Source organism: Vanacampus margaritifer, chromosome 1, assembly GCF_051991255.1.
Source record: "Vanacampus margaritifer isolate UIUO_Vmar chromosome 1, RoL_Vmar_1.0, whole genome shotgun sequence".
Taxonomy (NCBI): Eukaryota; Metazoa; Chordata; class Actinopteri; order Syngnathiformes; family Syngnathidae; genus Vanacampus; species Vanacampus margaritifer.
In genome coordinates, this window is record NC_135432.1 from 55,185,848 (window position 1) to 55,204,068 (window position 18,221).

General features: G+C 41.9%; 4 protein-coding genes and 1 long non-coding RNA gene across 9 annotated transcripts in view; 2 read left to right on the top strand and 3 right to left on the bottom strand.

Annotated features, from left to right (window-relative positions):
- LOC144041559 (pleckstrin homology domain-containing family G member 3-like) overlaps positions 1–3,298 on the top strand; it is a 29,949-nt gene extending 26,651 nt beyond the window's left edge. For all 3 annotated transcript variants that reach the window (XM_077555345.1, XM_077555347.1, XM_077555346.1), the window contains exons 18-19: positions 316–1,639; positions 2,067–3,298. In XM_077555345.1, coding sequence (XP_077411471.1) covers positions 316–1,639; positions 2,067–2,686 — 1,944 coding nt within the window. In that variant the 3' untranslated portion in view covers positions 2,687–3,298. The remainder of the gene's footprint in view (positions 1–315; positions 1,640–2,066) is intronic.
- On the bottom strand, positions 41–6,040 carry LOC144041627 (uncharacterized). The gene is made up of 3 exons (XR_013290422.1): positions 5,950–6,040; positions 2,039–2,632; positions 41–1,225 (listed from the first exon to the last, which is right to left on the bottom strand). It is a non-coding gene; the product is annotated as an uncharacterized LOC144041627 (long non-coding RNA).
- Positions 3,867–11,485, top strand: xgb (x globin). The gene is made up of 5 exons (XM_077555349.1): positions 3,867–4,433; positions 7,609–7,716; positions 9,191–9,311; positions 9,377–9,457; positions 10,972–11,485. The coding sequence occupies exons 1-5, from the start codon at positions 4,255–4,257 to the stop codon at positions 11,086–11,088; spliced, it is 606 nt and encodes a 201-aa protein (XP_077411475.1). The 5' UTR covers positions 3,867–4,254; the 3' UTR covers positions 11,089–11,485.
- Positions 11,141–13,240, bottom strand: srp14 (signal recognition particle 14). The gene is made up of 5 exons (XM_077555350.1): positions 13,106–13,240; positions 12,355–12,427; positions 12,069–12,181; positions 11,943–11,975; positions 11,141–11,855 (listed from the first exon to the last, which is right to left on the bottom strand). Exons 1-5 carry the CDS (start codon positions 13,127–13,129, stop codon positions 11,766–11,768), a joined length of 333 nt encoding a protein of 110 aa, XP_077411476.1. The 5' UTR covers positions 13,130–13,240; the 3' UTR covers positions 11,141–11,765.
- Positions 13,241–13,890: 650 nt separating this feature from the next.
- pld4 (phospholipase D family member 4) lies at positions 13,891–18,168 on the bottom strand. 3 transcript variants are annotated; one of them, XM_077555358.1, is made up of 10 exons: positions 17,958–18,168; positions 17,750–17,886; positions 16,781–16,964; positions 16,590–16,710; positions 16,393–16,520; positions 16,128–16,328; positions 15,888–16,027; positions 14,574–14,739; positions 14,354–14,447; positions 13,891–14,276 (listed from the first exon to the last, which is right to left on the bottom strand). In XM_077555358.1, exons 1-10 carry the CDS (start codon positions 18,009–18,011, stop codon positions 14,074–14,076), a joined length of 1,428 nt encoding a protein of 475 aa, XP_077411484.1. In that variant the 5' UTR covers positions 18,012–18,168; the 3' UTR covers positions 13,891–14,073. The 3 variants fall into 3 exon arrangements, with proteins under 3 accessions (XP_077411484.1, XP_077411483.1, XP_077411485.1); XM_077555357.1 differs by having other exon boundaries at positions 14,354–14,450; XM_077555359.1 differs by having other exon boundaries at positions 13,891–14,286; positions 14,354–14,450.
- Between the last annotated feature and the right edge of the window lie 53 nt (positions 18,169–18,221).

The following is an 18,221-nucleotide window of genomic DNA, read 5'->3' on the forward strand; positions in this document are numbered from 1 at the left end:
GCCATAGCTCTTATTCTTGTGAGCAGAGTGCACATTAGGCTTCTTTTCCATAATTTATTTCCAAGCTGCACTCTTTGTATTTTCTTTAGTGGCATGTTTGGAGAGCAAGATACAAATGTATTTCAAATGGATCATCCTAATCAAAGTCAATTGATGAGCCTCTGAATGTAAAAGCAGCTGCTTTCGATTGGACTGCTTAGTTGACTTTGAAATGGTCCATTAAGATAATGGCGAGTGCAGATTGCTCTCTTGTCTTTCTCCAGCTTCCGATGTCTAATTGCGTCCCTTTTTGCAAACATGTTTGTCATATTTCAGGTCCATTTGGACGAGCGTGTCCCTCAAGCAGAGAACCTCCATCAACAGCCCGATTCGCCGCTCTGCCCCAATCCGACACAAGGTGCCGTCACTCCGGAGTCCGTTGAGACGTCAAGAGAAACGGGTGAGGAAGAGGAGGGAGGAAGCGACTCGTCGGGTCTTCAAGTGGAGGAAACGAGCGCGCCGATGAGTAGCGAGCTCTCGGAGGAGGAGGAGGAGGTCGTGGCCGGGAGTCGGAGCATCCTCCCGTGCTCCGTGTTGGACCAAGCGAGCGCCATCGCCGAGCGCTTCGTCACGGGCCTGTCCAGGCGGAGCAGCCTGGTCTCCGAGGATCTGAGCTCCCTGGCCTGCTCGTCACCTTTGACCCCCAATGACGTCTTCACAAGCCCCTCCACCTGCACGGACTCTGAAGGAACGTCAAAGACCACCGCGTCGCCTCAGGTGACCCCTGAGACGGAGCCGCCCGTGCGGGAACCCGCCCTCGCGGAAGGGGAACGTCGGTCCACCCTCTCCAAACAGGATCTGCTCCTCATCCACAAGATCCGGAGATACTACGAACACGCCGAGCACCAAGACGCCAACTTCAGCATCAGGCGCCGGGAAAGTCTCTCCTACATTCCAGCGGGTCTCGTCAGGCATTTGAGCCGACAGCTGAACAGTCTTCCGGACCCGCAAGCGGCCCCGGTCCACAGGAAAGTCTTCTCTCGTTGCAGGCCTACGTCTTGGTCCGTCTTTGACCTTCCGGGCTTGGAAAAGAGTCAAAACACGGCTGACCGGCACAGATCCGAGGACGTGAAAGTGAGATCTTCTAGCGTCACAGATTCTTCCACCACAGATGAAGACTTCCGACCTTCATCAGAGATGATCAAAGTCTGGCAAGAAATGGAGTCGGAGGAGGAAGTCCAGCACGCTGCAGAGGAGAAAAAGACACCCGGTGAGCATTTGGACTCATCAGAAGGCAAACTCGGAAAGCAAACATCCCTCATTCTAGAAGAAGAAACGAGCCCTTCGTCTGATGGGTCAAATGTTCCCGCGGAAGAGACCGGATCCGCTCAAGATGCCAATCAGCTTAGAACCTCCACGTCTCCAGGGAAGAACCTGGTCCAGCTCCCCAGGCTCATTAGCTTCAGAGCCAGTGTGGACGAGGACCAGATCTTACAAGACATGGGCAAGATGAAGAACAAAGTGTTCCAACTGGCCCGTCAGTACAGCCAGCGCATCAAAAATAATCGGCCGATGGCCTGGCAAAGGAACCGAGAAGCCGCCTGTCAGCAAACATTCAAGAGCATGCCGGCTGTGCTTGAGGAGAAGGTCAAGAAAAAAGGTCAGCGTAGGGTCACACGTGGTTGGGGTTCAGTATTTTCCAATTCACTTATTTGCAGGATCTTGGGGGATCCTTCGTTTTTATTTAATTTGTAGTTATTTGCTTTAAAACTCATCAATTTGCTGAAATTTGTCTTTTTTTGTGACCTCATTCCTGGAACTTTTCGGGCTCACCTATGATTCCAAATGTCACATTTCAAGTGAGCATTTTTGCAATTGCATCTGTGTTAATGACCAATCAAAATGCCCGGTTATTATATCACATGATCTTTCATAACAAAAATCACATTTGCGGGTACAAAGTGAGATCCAGCACACTGCTGCCAAGGCTTGTGAATTGTTGTCCAATCTTACTTGCCAGAAATTCCTGCAGCTTCTTCAGCGAGTCAGCATCACTTACCACTTGTGTTTGTATTTGTTGTTTGCAGATAAACCCAACCTGAGGCTTCAATTGACCACTTGTGAACAGCTGTCCATTCATGAGGCGAATACACCAAGCCCGGTCCAGACTCCCAGTTCTGCAGCCAGCTCCCGCAGCACGCTGACCGACCCGCAAAGTCCTCAGTTGGAGAACTTCAACTGGCCTGACGTGCAAGAGCTGCGCTCCAAATACAACCCCAGTGGGCCTGACACGGACCCCTCAAACGGATCGCTGGAATGTTCTCCAGTCGGGTGCAGTTGCTTCCCTCACGCGGACCCTCATAATGATCTGACGCCGTGTCCAGGGGCGGAACCCGAGACCTGGTACAAGGAGAGGGGGGATCAGGACTGGCCTCGGCCCCGGTCCACGCTACTGTGCAGGTGGAGCTCGCTGGATCACGTGCTTGGAACTCTGCCGCTCCACGAAGTGCAGAACCTACAGGAACCCGTGCGGACCTGCCATCCGTGCGGCCCGGCGTCTCTGGCTGCCGCAGGAGACGAGCAGGTGGAGGACAGCTTCCGATGTCCCGGCAAGTCAACTGCTCTGAGTTCAGCCAAGATGTCGGAAAGTCATCTGGTGAAGAGTTTACGGGAGAAGTTCCAGAGTCTAAGCACCAGCAGCTCCTGATCACGTTAATTGTTGATATTTATCTTTACAAACAGGGAATGAGTACAACTTGTATGATGGTTTGTGAAGGGACGTTATTGGTCCATGCAATGTGGGGCAACGATGTAAAGAAAAAAAAAGTGTTGCAATATTTGTACATTCGGGACTTTTCCTTATTCGTTGGATGTAAATGTGTTCATAGTCCCCTTATTAGTATCATTACTGTTATGACGGTAGGCTTCTGTTTAGCCCTCACTCACTGCCGGCGATACTATAACTATTAAAGCATAACAAGTGGATGTGGGAAGAAGATTACCTCAACTAAGCTGACCGCACACCAAAGAGCTTTCTTTGTTGGCTATAAATACAAAAATAATTTGTTGACAGCAGTCATTTGTCTAATTACAGCTGTTTTCACGCGTCACTGGAGCTTTATTATTTTCCCTCAAATGTTGTATATTTTTGTTGAGTATTTATGAAGCGCAAAGGTTGGCATGTAAATGGCTACTGTATAAACTCCTTTTGAAAAGCTTTCTATTCCAGAAAGACTACTTGAAGTTTGCCATATTTGCAATAAAAACACAAATGGCATGTGGCTGCTGGTCACTGATGTCATGGACATGATGTATAGTCCACGGCTGTCTGACACGTCTTTATTTAAGAAGACTGCATTCATGAATTCTATTTGTAATAGTCGCCAATTGATTAACTAACTGGCTATATGCAGATTTGATCTGCACACTCCCAAAAAAACTGACTTAATATTTGCATGTCAAAAGGTTCCACACAATTCTATTTTATTTGCTCAGCACAAAACTTGCTGAATCAACGTAATATTAAAATGCAAAAATGCATTAGTACTACCTTGACAAAATGTTTTCTTAGTGTCATGTTTGGCAGTGTATTACATTTTAACTTGGCTGTGTTATCTTGATTTCGTAACACTCATTGTTTAATGTTTATGCATATTTAATTATCTGTCCATTCTCAAAATAAGGCGTCGTCTTTGGTGACCTGTAGAAGGGTTGTGTTTGTGTCATAACTGTCACCAGTAGTGGTAGTTCAGCATTATAGAAGATTACAGGGCGCACAGACATACGATGTTTCGAGATACGAACCACAAGCCTATCAGCAGAAAGCAAGCTCAGTTACCGCCGGATGTACAGTTTGACCTTTTTATTGTTTTGTAATTATGGCGAAGAAGTGTTGTACTAACCGATATTTGCGGTTCTTGTGACTATCTCTACTCGGGTTACTTAAAGCCGTCTCTGCCGAACAAACCCAGCTTTGATTTCAAAACCCGTGTGTCAATTTTGCTAACAGTAGTTCGAGCTACACAGGATGTTGGCGCGAACCTGACTACGATCGTAAAAGCATATCCGTTCTTCTCATATTTGAAATGTTTTATTTTGACGCGTCTCATATCGGCTGACTAGTTGAACAAGTACAAGAAGGAGCACATAGCCGCGCTCTTCGCAGACAAATGCCAGCAAGCAACAGCACGGATACGCTCCTGTTGACCATCATTTTTTAGAAAACACTTTTTCTTTCTTTTGGCGTAGAAAGAACAGGTTGTGTGCTTATGAAGGATGGGCTGTGCAATATCTGGCTTATCTGAAACTGCAGACTTGGGAGAAAAGAGCAATTATCATGCTGGAGGAGGAGGAGAAGGAGGACATCTCAGCCAAGACCAAATTGACATGATCAAGGAGTCCTGGAAAGTTATCAAGGACAACATAACAAAAGTTGGCATCATAGTGTTTGTCAGGTAAGTCTGACGGATCTTTTTAAGTAAGTGTGTTAAGGGAATAAAAATGCAGAATTCAGATTAGATGTTTAGTAAAAGTCTCATTAAAAAAAGGCATATAAAGCTTTCTTATTGTTTCCATCTTAATTCACCTGTTTTGTTTAATCAAAATCGTTGTGAACGCTTCTCTGCTTTCACATGCAATGGACAATTAATTCGTTCTTAGTGCGCATGTTCACACTTGATTCAGGAAGCGGGTAGCAAAAAAAAACTCATTCACTGCCATTGACGGCTATAGATGTCAAAAATTAATTGAAACAATTTCTATTAGTTTAACATTTTTTTCTACTGCTGTAAAAAAAAATTAATTGTACATTTAGAACAGATATAAAATTTGAGATTAATTGTGAGTTAACTAGTGAAGTCATGCGATTAACACGCCCCGAATTGTTAATATTTAAGTCACGTCAGGCGATAATTTTTTTTTATTGTAATTAATCACATGACTTCAGTAGTTAACTCACGATTAATCACACATTTTATATCTGTATTTCAAAAAAAAAAATCTAGGTTTTCATACCCTTGTTAACAAAAGTGGAAAAAAAATGTTAAACTAATAGAAATAGTTCAAATTAATTTTTGACGTCTATAGCCGTCAATGGCAGTGAATGAGTTAAATGTTAATTTATGTTCCTGTTTTGGGAAGTCAACACAAACATTTTTAGTATATGTAACTGCATTCTGATGAATATTGCGCTTGTGGAATATGAATAAAGGAGCAAAATCCACCTGGATTTATCCATCTGAGGGGGCAGCCATTTTGCCACTTGTTGTTGACTTAAATTGGCATCATAGTTGCTCAGGCTTGCGAACGTCACATGAAACGTCACTCAGAAAACGGGTGAGAGGTGATTGGTCGTTTACGGAGCCCTGATCAACTGTGATGTCATTTTCAGTCGACAGCAAGTGGCAAAATGGCTGCCCCGACGTGCGAAAAAAACTAAACAGGCTGTTTTTTGCTGCTTAGTTCATATTCCACAAATGCAATATTAATCAGAATGTCATGTTTACACAGTGGGCGAATATAGAACATTTAATGTCACTTCATCATATAAATTATTACATTTAATGTTATTGCACATTATTGTTGTAAATATATATTGTCAACAACAAATTTAATTTCAAGTTATGTGAAATTGTGGCTATTCTTAAGGTTATGTTGAGAAGGGATTTGGTGAATTTAAAAAAAAAAAATTGGCACAGGTTTTCTACCCCAATTATTATTTTTTTAATCAGCACGAAATATGAATTTATATACACACTTGATTTGCTTCAATACATCCCATGAAGTGACGCGGTGGGCCAAATGTGCCCCCCCACATGCATGTTTTTGGAATACATACTCGGGAGGAATCAAGCACGGGGAGAACACACGAACTCTGATTCAAGATTCTTACCCAGATTCTCAAAACTGTGAGGCAGACGTCTAAACCGCACGGACACCATAACAGAATATTGACTTTTCAATATAACGTACCTGTGGAATTCTCAGCATATGCTTCAAATCATGCAAATTGTTGACTTGCATTTGTGACCATATTTCATCCAAGCCAACTGCAGCGCACCACTTATCACTTAAAAGCCACCAGCAATAACAACCCCCACCCATATCCCTTTATATCACATCGTAACATTACAAAGCATTTACTATATGACAACAGTAATATATTGATTAATGTGTGTGCGTGGTTGGACCTTTAATGGGATATAAAGCTTCTGTCCATTTTATTAGGTCCAATAAGGCATGAGCAAAATATTATCTTAAACTGGAAGCAGTTGAGTTCTACATATACAACTTCTGTCCATTTTATTAGGTCCAATAAGGCATGAGCAAAATATTATCTTAAACTGGAAGCAGTTGAGTTCTACATATACAACTTCTGTCCATTTTATTAGGTCCAATAAGGCATGAGCAAAATATTATCTTAAACTGGAAGCAGTTGAGTTCTACATATACAACTTTATTATTGAAGCTAGCGCTCGTATTAGCTTATTAGATAGCATGGGTGTACCTAATGTAGTGACCAGTGAGTGGACCGTCCATGTGAAACAAACGTGACGGATGTTCAGGCCTCAGCTGTCGGATGTAGAGCACAAGGGTTGTAGGTCACTTTGCTTGGAGCCCAATTAATGCTACGTGACCCCAGTGTGACCTTAGCGTGTTAGCCTGGGAACGGATGAGTCGCTTGTGGCTACCGCAGAGCGTCGCCATGGCTATTAGCATAAAAGTCGACTTTCATCTCCCTCCACAATGATGCTTTCTTCTATTTGAGGTCAGATAAGACATATGCTTGAACATACAGTATGCAGCGCCAATTAAAATTCCATGTGAGCATTTACAGTGTTTACATTGTGTGGATAAGAACGCGTTTGTTTCCAAGATGGGCAAACACACAAAAGAGAATAAATAAGCGGTAGCTCAGTGTGTTAAATAAAAATAAAAGAGGCCAATTTTTGTTATTGTCTAAAAAATTGTTTCAGCTGTTATTCATCTCAGGAGGCGGCCATTTTGTCACTTGCTGTCTACTGAAAATGACATCACAATTGCTCAGGTAACAGCCAATCATGGCTCAGTTTCAGAAAACAGGTGAGCTGTGATTGGTTATCACCTGAGCAACTGTTTAGTCATTTTCAGTAGATAGCAAGTGGCAAAATGGCCGCCCCTAAACAGGTGCATTTTGCTGCTTAACTCATATTCTACAATGTTAACCAGAATAACAACTTTAAAAGAAGATACAAATATTGATTGATACTGTCAAAGGAGTTCTGTTCTAAACATATGTGTAGCTGTTCCTAATGATGTGGCCAGTGAGCGTATACTGCCACTACTACAATAAATGTGAGCGTTTTTACGATAGTCACCATGTCAGTGATGCATTGTGGGAGCATGACGCATATCAAGCAGCTCAGCGGGAGAGCAGAAGCATTTCTGATTGGATGGCAGCCCACTTAAAGGCGTCACTGACTAGAAAGGCAAAAGGAAGAATACAAAATGATGCATGATGACCTCTTGTGTGACAAAGTAGAAGACGCCGGCAGCAAAAAGCGTCCAGCGTTGACATGGCGGGGGAGTGACAAATGACAAGCTGCTCCCCTCACAGATTCAGTCTGTTTGATGCCGTCGTCTTGGTTACAGGCTCTTCGAGACCCACCCCGAATGCAAGGACGTGTTCTTCCTGTTCCGAGACGTCAAGGATCTGGAGAGGCTGCGGACCAGCCGCGAACTCAGAGCACACGGACTACGGTAAGTCGGAGCCAGTCAACCATAAACCCTGAACTCAAATTTTTTTAGAAGTTGAGATGTGGGATAAAATGTGAAAAAAATAATAATAAATAAGCCAGTTGGTGGCTGTTTACTGGCTCTAGCGTTTAAACTTTAGACACATTGCACTTCATCTTCTTTTAAGTGTGAAATGATCCCAAACTTTGGCCTTTGGCCTCTGACTGTTTCAGTCAAAACTGAGCATTATAACTTATTCTTCATTCCTAATTTCCATTCTGTTTTTAACTGCTGGTTTTGTGCTATCATCATAAACATAAAACACAGATCAGTTGGCAGCAACTGATTATTTTTCATTAGGGACAGAACGATAATCGGCGCCGATATTCAGCATTTTGTGAATATCTGCATCAGCCTCTTTTTTTGTTTTGATGGCCGATATATTAAAAACGTTTTTTTTCGTTCCGATGAGCGCTTTTCTCCTCCGTCTGCTCTAAGTCAACCGCTATTGACTCCCTGCAGCATTGGGCCGCCCACAGCACCATCTGATTGGTTGCTTGTGCAGTGCTAACAGACAATAAGCAGTAATTAGCGGCTATTAGCTTAGCTCGCGGGCTAAACTAATAGCCGTTTTTTTTTTTGCGGTAATTTGGAAGTTATCTCGGGGTTAGCGTGTGGGTGAACGGTTAGCCCGCGAGCTAACTGTTAGCTCGCGAATTAGCGGCTATTAGCCCGCGAGCTAACCGGCTAGCTCGCAAATTAACAGCTATTAGGTTAGCTCGCGGGCTAACCTAATAGCCATTTTTAGCGGCTATTTGGGCGTTATCCCGGGGTTGGCGTGTGGGTGAAACGGTTAGCCCGCGAGCTAACCGTTAGCCTTCAAATTAGCGGCTATTCGGGAATTAGTGTGCGGAAGCCACATTATAGTTGGTGCAAAAGGTGATGGCAAACAAAAAACCTTTAACATGTTGCAAATTACAAAAGCTGTTTAATAAACATGTCCTTGAAGGCATTTAAGCAGTCAAGTGCTGCAGTTTTTATTATTATTTTACTATTAAAAATGTTGACACCAACTTTTTTTTCCTGCAAATGAATATCAGCTTAAAATATCAGTTATCGGCCTCCCTGACTACCGATAATCTTTATCGGCCCTGAAAAACAAAGCATATCATTTTTCAGGTAATGTCTTGTTCTCAGGACTGAGATGAAATATGAAGTCATGTTGCATGTGAAGTTTTCAAATAATTATAACTTTCCGCTCCAGTGGCGACAGAGCGCTGCCACTTTCACTTTCAATGTGCCTGAGGAAGCCAATTATTGCCTGTGGAGATAAAGGTGCATAAGCTTGCACTGCATACACAACGCTGGCTTGACTTACGCAAGTCAATGAACGTGGATGCGCATCAGTCATGTTGCCATTTGAGCGGCTGAAGCATGAAATGTCAGCAGACTTCCACCACAGAGTTGATCAAGACGACTCTTTTCTCCTCTTTTTCAGAGTCATGTCTTTTATTGAGAAAAGTGTGGCCAGGTTGGACCAACCGGAGCGGCTGGAGGTTCTGGCCGTGGAGCTGGGGAAAAGCCACTACCACTACAACGCCCCTCCCAAATACTATAGCGTAAGAAATGAATACAATTTCCTGAGACTTAAGTTGTAGCTCAGCGTTTCACATCATGGTTTCAGTATGTGGAAGCGGAATTCCTCAATGCCGTGCAGCCCATCTTGAAGGACAGATGGACGGCTGAGCTGGAGGAGGCGTGGAAGGTGAGAGCGCACGTCCTTCTTTAATAGAGCATCGCTTTGACTCATTTGAACATCCAATATCAAAAATAGAAAGTATTCAGTGTAAAGAACAACGGGTTTATTCACCATATTTATGTCAATGTTGGAACTCTTATTTTCTAACTTCCTCTTTGGGAGGAAGTTTATTTACTTAAAAAAAAATGCTTTTATTGAGACAATTAAAAACAAATTTACATTCAAGAACATATCTTACATAGTTACCTGACAAAATATGTGTTCATTTTGAAGATAAGTACAATATAAAAAAATAAAATAAAGGGTGGAAATTTATTTTGAAGGAATGCGGAAAGGGAGAATGACATAGGCGACGGTAAATTGGAGAGAGCGAGACGTTTGAAGGGTAAAAACAGATTCAGATCCAACATTTTAAGATACTTAGCCCGGTTGAAAGTGGCAATAAGGTAAAGAATTTAGTTTATCTTTGACTAGTTTGTGTTAACCTTTTGAGTTTAATTAGCCTGTTGGGAGGTCACGTGAACATGTATGATTGACGGTTACTTACACCCGTGAATAATTTGTATCCCCTGCCGCAGGATCTCACATAGGAATGTTCTTCGAAAATGTTCCTTGTACACAGTAGGGGTGGGAATCTTTGAATGTCTCACGATTCGATTCAGATTTTTGGGCGTTCGATTCAGAATCGATTTTCGATTAAAAACAATTTTTAATTCTAAATGATTTGATTGACAGTGATTTTTGCTTCAATTTATAGATGTTCAAGGAATTGTAATAATCTACTCCAGTCCGACTCGCTAATGCTAATTAGTGCTCTGCTCGCGGCACTTTTATCACTCCAAAAAACGTCTCCACGCTGCAAAAAAAACAACTTTTATTGGAATAACTTGATAGTAACTTTTTCCTTCTACTCTCTAATGTGGCTACAACTTAACAGTGTATCAGACCGGGTGGAACCACACTGCCCCTCAGTGGCCACATCGGGTACAACATGAACAGCGCTCCCAATAAAAGGCGCACACACACACACACGCACGCACGCACGCACGCACGCACGCACGCACACGCACACACACACACACACACACACACACACACACACACACACACACACACAGGGAAGCCAGTATACAATAATTTAAATAAAATCGATTTTGGGACATTTAAAATAGATTCTGAATCGTACTAAATGAGAATCGCGATTCTTATGAGAATAAATTTTTTGGCACACCCCTAGTACACAAAACCGGAACTGGAACAAAACCGAAAAACAATACCATTCAAGTTGTCTAACCTTTTTCTATTTATTGCTGAGATTTCCTACTGAGCGTGTGGTCATTGAACGCACCCTAGAGTTATTTCTCATTTCTCCGTGATAAATATTATTTTTCTTGTAACAAAACCTTGTTTGTAAAACTGTATTCTTTATTTTAAAAAAAAGTGCATTGTACACATGGCAGGGGATACATTTTTTGGGGGGTTAAGCACTTTGAGACAACACACTGTATGCTCGATTCCAGACTATGTTCCAGTACATGACCCGCCTAATGAAGCAAGGCTACGAGGACGAGGACAGACAGAACCAGGCGACGATCTCCCCAAAGGAACGAGGAGACAAGAGGAACGCAGCACTCTGAAGGTCTCACTACATGCTCGCCCTTCCATTGCAGAATGGACCACAACACTGCAGTGACTTTATTTTTTATTTTTAAAACAGCACTTTATTAGTCAACTTAAATTCTGCTGCTCGACCCCGGATGCTCGGGATTCTCCGTCCAGAAGTTCAACGCGCCTTTCAGTACATCTGAAATTTGTAAATAATGCTCTGCGTCCTGAAATCGGATATTTCATGAAGCTTGGTTGGACAAAGAAGGCCAGTGTGGCAGCTTCAGGTTACTTATCATATATGGGAAGAACTTATTTCATGGCAAAAATAAAATTACTTCAAACACATGAAATAATGTGATTTTAGTAAAACATTTCAAAGCACCTCTTCTGACAAACGGATCCATTAAAAAAAAAAACTCAAAGAAACTCAGACTCGACTCCTTTCACGATCCTAATTGAACATAAATAGGGAGAGTAGCCATTTAAGAGGAAGAAAAAAAAAAGTATCAAACTGTGGATTTGGCGCCAAAGTTCATTTGTGCAGTACAAGAAATCCTCCCAGATGGCACGCAACAGTCATCGACGACGACACGTGGTCATGGCAAAGTGGTCACTGGTTGGATGAGCGGAGACCGGCCGGGGTGGGACCCACTCGCATCTTCTCAGATTGGAACGGGATCAGTTCATAAGCCGCTCAGTCTGTTGCTCACTGGGTGGCTTTGGTCTTCTTGCTTTTGCTCTTCTTGTCTTTCTTTTTCAGGCCGTCGATGTGAGCCCGCAGCAAGTTGGAGTACGCCTGCAAATGGATGCTCCCATCAGTGTCAAAATCAACCTCTTCCTTAAATATGGGGGCGGGGGGGGGATGACAATTGCCAAAACATACCATCTGAAACTTGATTACTTCTTTGGTGCTGACCTGCAAGAGAAAAATGTAGATTTGATAAAGCGCAAAATTAGGCATGAGGGGAGAAAACAACAGTCAGGTATTCAAATTCAACAACAAGCTCACCACTGTGCTAATTTTCTTCTTGCCATCAGAAGCTCTGAGAAGACATTTATTGTCTGCAGGCTCAAAGGACTCCACGTGACCTTTTCTAGGCACTGGCTTGGTCCTGCCATCATCTGGAGGACAAAACATAAGTCTTGATAGGGTGTTGTATGTACAATATTACGAGGGGAATTCCTAAATCCATTTTAAGACACTTGATTCCCTTCATCCCCTCCACCCCCCAAATTCACACTGCCATGACACATATTTGGAAGGACATTAGACTGCAAGCAGCAGGTCTACTTACACTTTTTCAAAGTGATGACAACACTACCGGAGGATCTGCACTTCTGGAACAAACGTGTGAGCTCTGTCAGGAACTGCAACAAACAAGAAAGCAGCTTTTAATGATGAAGCACAAACTACTACTTTACGCATACCTTACATAAACGTAGACAAAGATGTAAAAGAAGTCAGTCAGTAAAAATAGTTAGTCGGGAACAGTCAGGGTCAGTTGGTAATGCCGACAACAGCGTATTTTCGGGGGCATAACAAAATGACAACTTTGTGAAAAGAAACACAAATGGCAGTGCACGACTCACGGCAAAATAAGCATTCCCAATAGCATACGCATCACGCTAAAATAACCTATTCAACCTACAATAATCACGGTTAAATAGCCGATTCCCGCCAGGACCAAGAATTTAACATCGTTCCGGCGATCCATCACTCACAGGCGTTCACGGCAAATTAACGCTAGCAGGAGAGTTGCCGGTCACGGCAAAAATAACCACTGCCTAGCTTCAGCATGTTCGGGAAACTTTCATTTATAATGACATTTGACCGTTTTCATGACTTTTGAGGTAAGATTCTACCATTTAAAAAAACAAAAACAACAATAATCTCTTGAAACCCCTCAAAAACTGCGTTTCCCTTAACATGAACATCAGTGCAAGCTGACTGACGCTTGCCAAATGACACTTAATTCATGTTGCACGCGTTTCATTAATGACAATCACACACACACACATCACAATAAAATCAATTTCGCTTCTTACCGAGTCGTTTTCAAGCAGCACCATATTTACAACTCTAATGAAACGTAGCGTTAGCTCAAGTGGCCGAAAGCTAAGAGCTAAATGCACACGTCTTACTAGTACTACTCACTTCCTCTCCTCGCGCATCCACTTCCGCAAACCACGCATTTGTTGACCACAGCGCCCACTCGTGGCGCGGAACATACTGGTCAGTGGTCAAGTGATTAAAATGGGTAAAAGCCAGTGCCCCGTACTAACATGACGATGATATACTAAATATATTTTATATAAATATTAATAGGACAGCAAAATAATTACAAAAAATCGTGGTGTGGTGGTGGGGGACACCCCTCATAACAGGATAATCTTTTACAGACATCAGTTATTTGGGCTTTTGTTGATTTTTATTGAAAGGAGATATTCAGGCTTAATGGACCCAGTTATCAATTTGTGCTTACAGACTGCTCACCTTCGCCAATATTGTACTGTGAGTAATAATATTGTACAATCTTGCACACAGGCAAATTAAAACACGCGCACACAGGTTTGTTTTACCATCTTTGTGGGGCCATCTCATTGACATAATGCATTTCCTAGCCCCTTGCCTCTAACCCCAACCATCAAAAATGATTGCATACCCCTATTCCTTACCCTAACCTCAACCATAACCCAATTCAAACCTAAACTCTAAAACCAAGTCTTGGCCCTCAAAAAGATGTCTAAACTTGTAAGGCCCACAACAACCCTGTGAAATCCCAAAATGTTGGCCCCACTATGTGACAAAAACAAGACCACACACACACACGCCATTTGCACAGTCCATTGAAATCAATTTTAATTAAAAACAATCATTTAAATTCAATGTCGCAATACAGGATAGCTTATCAAGAAAAGAGCTCTAACGCACCAAATCTATCTTCAAAGACTTCTTCTAAATTGTTGATATTAAGACATAGTTAAACTATATGTCTACGTTCATTCATCCTTTCTCATGGTGCCAGTCCACAGTTTGGGTGATGTCCCAGGTCAGTGAGGTTGACCGCAAAGTCTGAGTACCAGTCCCTGTTGAAGACCGTCAGGAGCTGGGCCTGCACGGCATCTCTCTTCCAAATAGCATGTGGAGCATGCTGGGAAATCACCAGCCCCACTCCAGCTGTGCTCACGAAATAGTCCCCGTCCCAGTTGGACGTGCCTGCATAGCACTGGTCCGATTAATAATTGATTGCACGCCTGCAAAATAAGTCTGGAAGGCAAAGGTCAGTTACTCACCGATGTAGGCCACTTTATCAGTCACCATGTATTTGTTGTGGTTGACTCGACTAAAGGGAATGTGAGTCTGGTTTCCAACAGGCAGAATGTAGAACTTCTAAACAAATAGTGAAATTGTTGATCTTAAACCAGGGTTGAAAAAAAAATCCAGATTTTCTTTTACTGATAAAAAAAAACAACAAACATGCTAAAAACAGGATGCTACGGATGAATTGCTTACTATTTGAATGCTGATGTGATCCTTGACGCTGTCAAAGGAGGCGAGGGACTGAAGGAAGGGGAGCATTCCTGGAAAGGAGTTGGGCCAGCAACTGATAAGCATTCGGACCTTAACCCTCCTCTCAAATGCTGCTGCCCTGATGGCGTTGTCAATCATGGGCCAGTACCTGCGAAATAAACCAAAACAGTTCAGCTTGATGTACAAGTGCTTCTAAATAGATGATAGCATATGTCAGGGGTCTGCAATCACAAGAGCCGCTCTTAAGTTCCTGACTGCTGTTGTTTTCTGTGGATCTTTTTAAGAAGAAAAAAAAACAACGGAATTTTCAAAACCTATTTATTTTTATTTTGTAAATAGAATATTTAAATAAATTAACGATTCAATAAAAATAATATATTCAAAAATGTCAGTCCAATTTATTAAATTGTCAGAAAAAGAGAGATGAAAGGTGGATGATTTTTTTTAAAAAATGCTTAAAAAAAGAAGAAAAGCATAAAATCAGCATAAAATGTCCTTGAAATTGCAAAAAAATAATTGAATTTCTTCAAAAAAAAAAAAAGGCAGAAAAGAAAATGTTCAAGAAGTAACCATAAAACGTCCAAAAACAAAAGAAGAAATCTCGAAAATTACCATAAAATGGCCGCAAAGTTGCCCAAAATATAAAATTTGACAGAAAGGTCTAAAAATGTATGAAAAATTAAGTATTAAAACTTCTATATATAAATAAATAAAAAAGAATGACAAAAGGTAGAAGAAAATGAATCTCAAAATATTGGATGCTGCATATTAGTGGCAGCTCTAATTAGCTCTTGGGCCGTCAGTACATTAGACTAAAACAAACAGACTTTTTTGTTCATCACAATGTTCAAATGTTTTGCAGCTTCAGACAGATTTCTGGTTATTTATTTGGCCTAAAATGGCTCTTTTGACAAGAAAGGTTGCTGACCCCTGGCCTACTGTATATTGTATGAATTGTATTATTTCAGTAGTTAAATTTAAGATGTAAAACCTTCACAGAAAGATTAGGATAGATTCAGTGATAGTCATTGCGTTTGGATGTTAATGTTGTCAGTTGTTATGCAGTTGCTGCCCCTTGTGATATTTGTAGTTGCTATGCAGTTGCTGTGTCCCATATGATGATAATGTTTGATGATGTTTAGCTTATGCTCAGTTTGTCCCGTCTTAAGCGGTTACTATGTCCCTTACGATGATAATGTGGTCGGTTGCTATGCGGGCGCTTTGTGCCCATACGCTCTGGTCACTCTTATTTGATCATTATAGGCCTTTACTCTGTATATTCTATACTGTGTTCACCTCTTTGGGTGTTGAAAGCGTACTGTGGGGGAATAGTCCATGACGGCTACGTCAATGAAGCGTTGAGCTTCCGACATGATGGAAACAATGGCCTCTAGGTCCTTCGTCCGTGATTCAGGGCAGAATGATGGTGGGGAACCCTTGATGCAAATAACAATTATCACAAAGATTTTTTTTTCTTACACAAAGCTGCATTTAGGTCTTTAACCCGAAAAAAAGGGAAGTGAGACAGAAACTGACTGCAATGTAGATCCGGCTAGTGATGTTATCCTCTTTCACCAGCAGGGGGTGCTCTTTATTGAAGTCCGTGTCAAATGCGGGAGGCCAGTATTCTGGCATGGAGCTGTTGGGCTCTCCCATCACCCAGTAAGACAGGAAGATCTTATAGAGGTCTCTTGCAAGGCTGGAGCAGTTGTAGACGACCATGCCCAGTTCTTTGACCTGTGCAGCCACACGTGTTGTTAAACAGCTTACACTTTGGCTGTGTTTAATGACGCGGCTTTACCTGTGACAGAGCCCTCCAGTCCATGTTGGCGCTACCTATAAAAACATGCTGCCTGTCCACGATCCAAAACTTGCTGTGCAGCACGCCATTTGTCAGACGTCCAAAATTCACCTTGCGTACGTCGACTCCTGCAGACGAGGACGATAGTGAGAAACGAGGAATGAGCTCAGAACAACCACCTTGCTGCGATCTGGCACCTTTCCCTTGTAGGATCTTTAAATCTGTGGAGTTTGTGTTGAGGGAAGGCAGGCTGGTCACCACTCGGACTGAGACGTTCCTGGAAGGAAGCGATTGAAGTTGCTGGAGGATTTGCCGGCCCTGTTGTTTCCAGAATCAAGCGTCAGTATGACATCTATGGAGGTCTCATCCCACGAGATGTTGTACTTACAGCTCGATCAGAGGAAGAGTTAATATTGATATCCTGCCCAGTTAATGTCCAGTAAAAAGACACCACTTCGACATTTTCTCTTGCAATGGAGAGAAGCTCCTTCCAAGCTTTTTCCAAAGGGATGCCAAATGTTACGTTGGATTTGTATTGCACATGTTGGGGAATACTCTCCACAAGAACCATTCTGAAAGAAAATTTTTGTTTACAATATATTCTATGAACCCCCGCGTGTCTAAACAAGGCATTCTGATTAATATTGCATTTGTGGAATATGAATTAAGCTGCAAAAATCCACTCGTTTTTATCCATCTCAGGGGGCGGCCATTTTGCCACTTGCCGTCGACTGAAAATGACATCACAGTTGCTCAGGTAACAGCCAATCACGGCTCACATGCCTTCTGACTTTGGTCATGTGACATTCGCCAAATTTTCTTTGAGTAAAACTTTTTTATTTAATGTTTTCAAAAGATGATTATTTTCCCCAATTCATGCCAATGGTCATCAATTAGATGAGGATTTTTTTTTTACATAGTGGGGGTCGATCCTTTTAATGCTTGGCAATTTAAACGATTAACCCCAGAAAAATAAAATTAACATTGTAATACTTTATTACTTATTTCATTCCCAATAAAATACTTGTGCTCATGCTATTTCATTATAAACTCTTGAGGCTTATCATTACCGTACATTTCTTTTCCAAACAATTCTTTTTACCCGTTTGCGAATGTCAAATGACCAAACTTAGAAGACGTGAGCTGTGATTGGCTGTTTACCTGAGCACCTGTGATGTCATTTTCAAATCGACCACTCACTGAGATGGTGGAATTTGCTGGTCAATTAATGTTCCACAAACACAATAGGAATCAGACTACTGTGTTTAGACTAGTAGAGCAGCACAGAACATATTAAAAAAACAACAAAAAAAAGAACATTTTTGAGTTGACTTCCTCGTTAAGCTCGTTACCTTACCTGCACTGGTCCATCGAGACATTATTATGTTTTTGGGAGCTTGCCTGAGGTCTTTCCAGCTCAGCGATAACAAGCAGAACCCCCAGGATGGTCATACTTGTTAAAACCATAGCCGAGGTCAGGAAACAGATTGACTCCTGATGTGACATGAAACAAGTTCAAGAGGACAAAACGGAGTCCACAGTGGTAGAAACGAGGACAAACATACCTTTTTGTTTGAAACGCGACAGTCATGAAACTTACGATGCATGGAGATTCCCATCCTAACATAAGTGACCTAGTAAAATCCAAAGAGAAAACAAAATGTTAAGTGTGGATTTACTCAATTAAAAAATTTGAAAAGAAAGACCAGTATTTCAGTTGAAGAGGGACAACTGGCATCAAGTGTCCCACTTAAAAGAACTCAAATCAAAAGCACTTCTTCCTCTTCAGTTTACAACTCGGTTCCCCTTTTGGCTCATTTTTATTTCAC

What these genes read in the sequence shown, in the direction of transcription:
- xgb (XM_077555349.1), top strand. Translation starts at nt 4,255, where the DNA reads ATGGGCTGTGCAATATCTGGCTTATCTGAAACTGCAGACTTGGGAGAA. An exon ending in GGCATCATAGTGTTTGTCAG is followed by an intron (nt 4,434 to 7,608) that starts GTAAGTCTGACG and finishes TCTTGGTTACAG; the next exon opens with GCTCTTCGAGACCCACCCCG. An exon ending in AGCTGGAGGAGGCGTGGAAG is followed by an intron (nt 9,458 to 10,971) that starts GTGAGAGCGCAC and finishes GCTCGATTCCAG; the next exon opens with ACTATGTTCCAGTACATGAC.
- srp14 (XM_077555350.1), bottom strand. Translation starts at nt 13,129, where the DNA reads ATGGTGCTGCTTGAAAACGACTCG. An exon ending in TGCTGCTTGAAAACGACTCG is followed by an intron (nt 12,428 to 13,105) that starts GTAAGAAGCGAA and finishes TGTTTGTTGCAG; the next exon opens with TTCCTGACAGAGCTCACACG. An exon ending in AAGTAATCAAGTTTCAGATG is followed by an intron (nt 11,856 to 11,942) that starts GTATGTTTTGGC and finishes ATCCATTTGCAG; the next exon opens with GCGTACTCCAACTTGCTGCG.
- pld4 (XM_077555357.1), bottom strand. Translation starts at nt 18,011, where the DNA reads ATGGGAATCTCCATGCATCGTAAGTTTCATGACTGTCGCGTTTCAAAC. An exon ending in ACTGGAGGGCTCTGTCACAG is followed by an intron (nt 16,329 to 16,392) that starts GTAAAGCCGCGT and finishes GTGGCTGCACAG; the next exon opens with GTCAAAGAACTGGGCATGGT. An exon ending in CGCTTTCAACACCCAAAGAG is followed by an intron (nt 14,740 to 15,887) that starts GTGAACACAGTA and finishes TTTATTTCGCAG; the next exon opens with GTACTGGCCCATGATTGACA.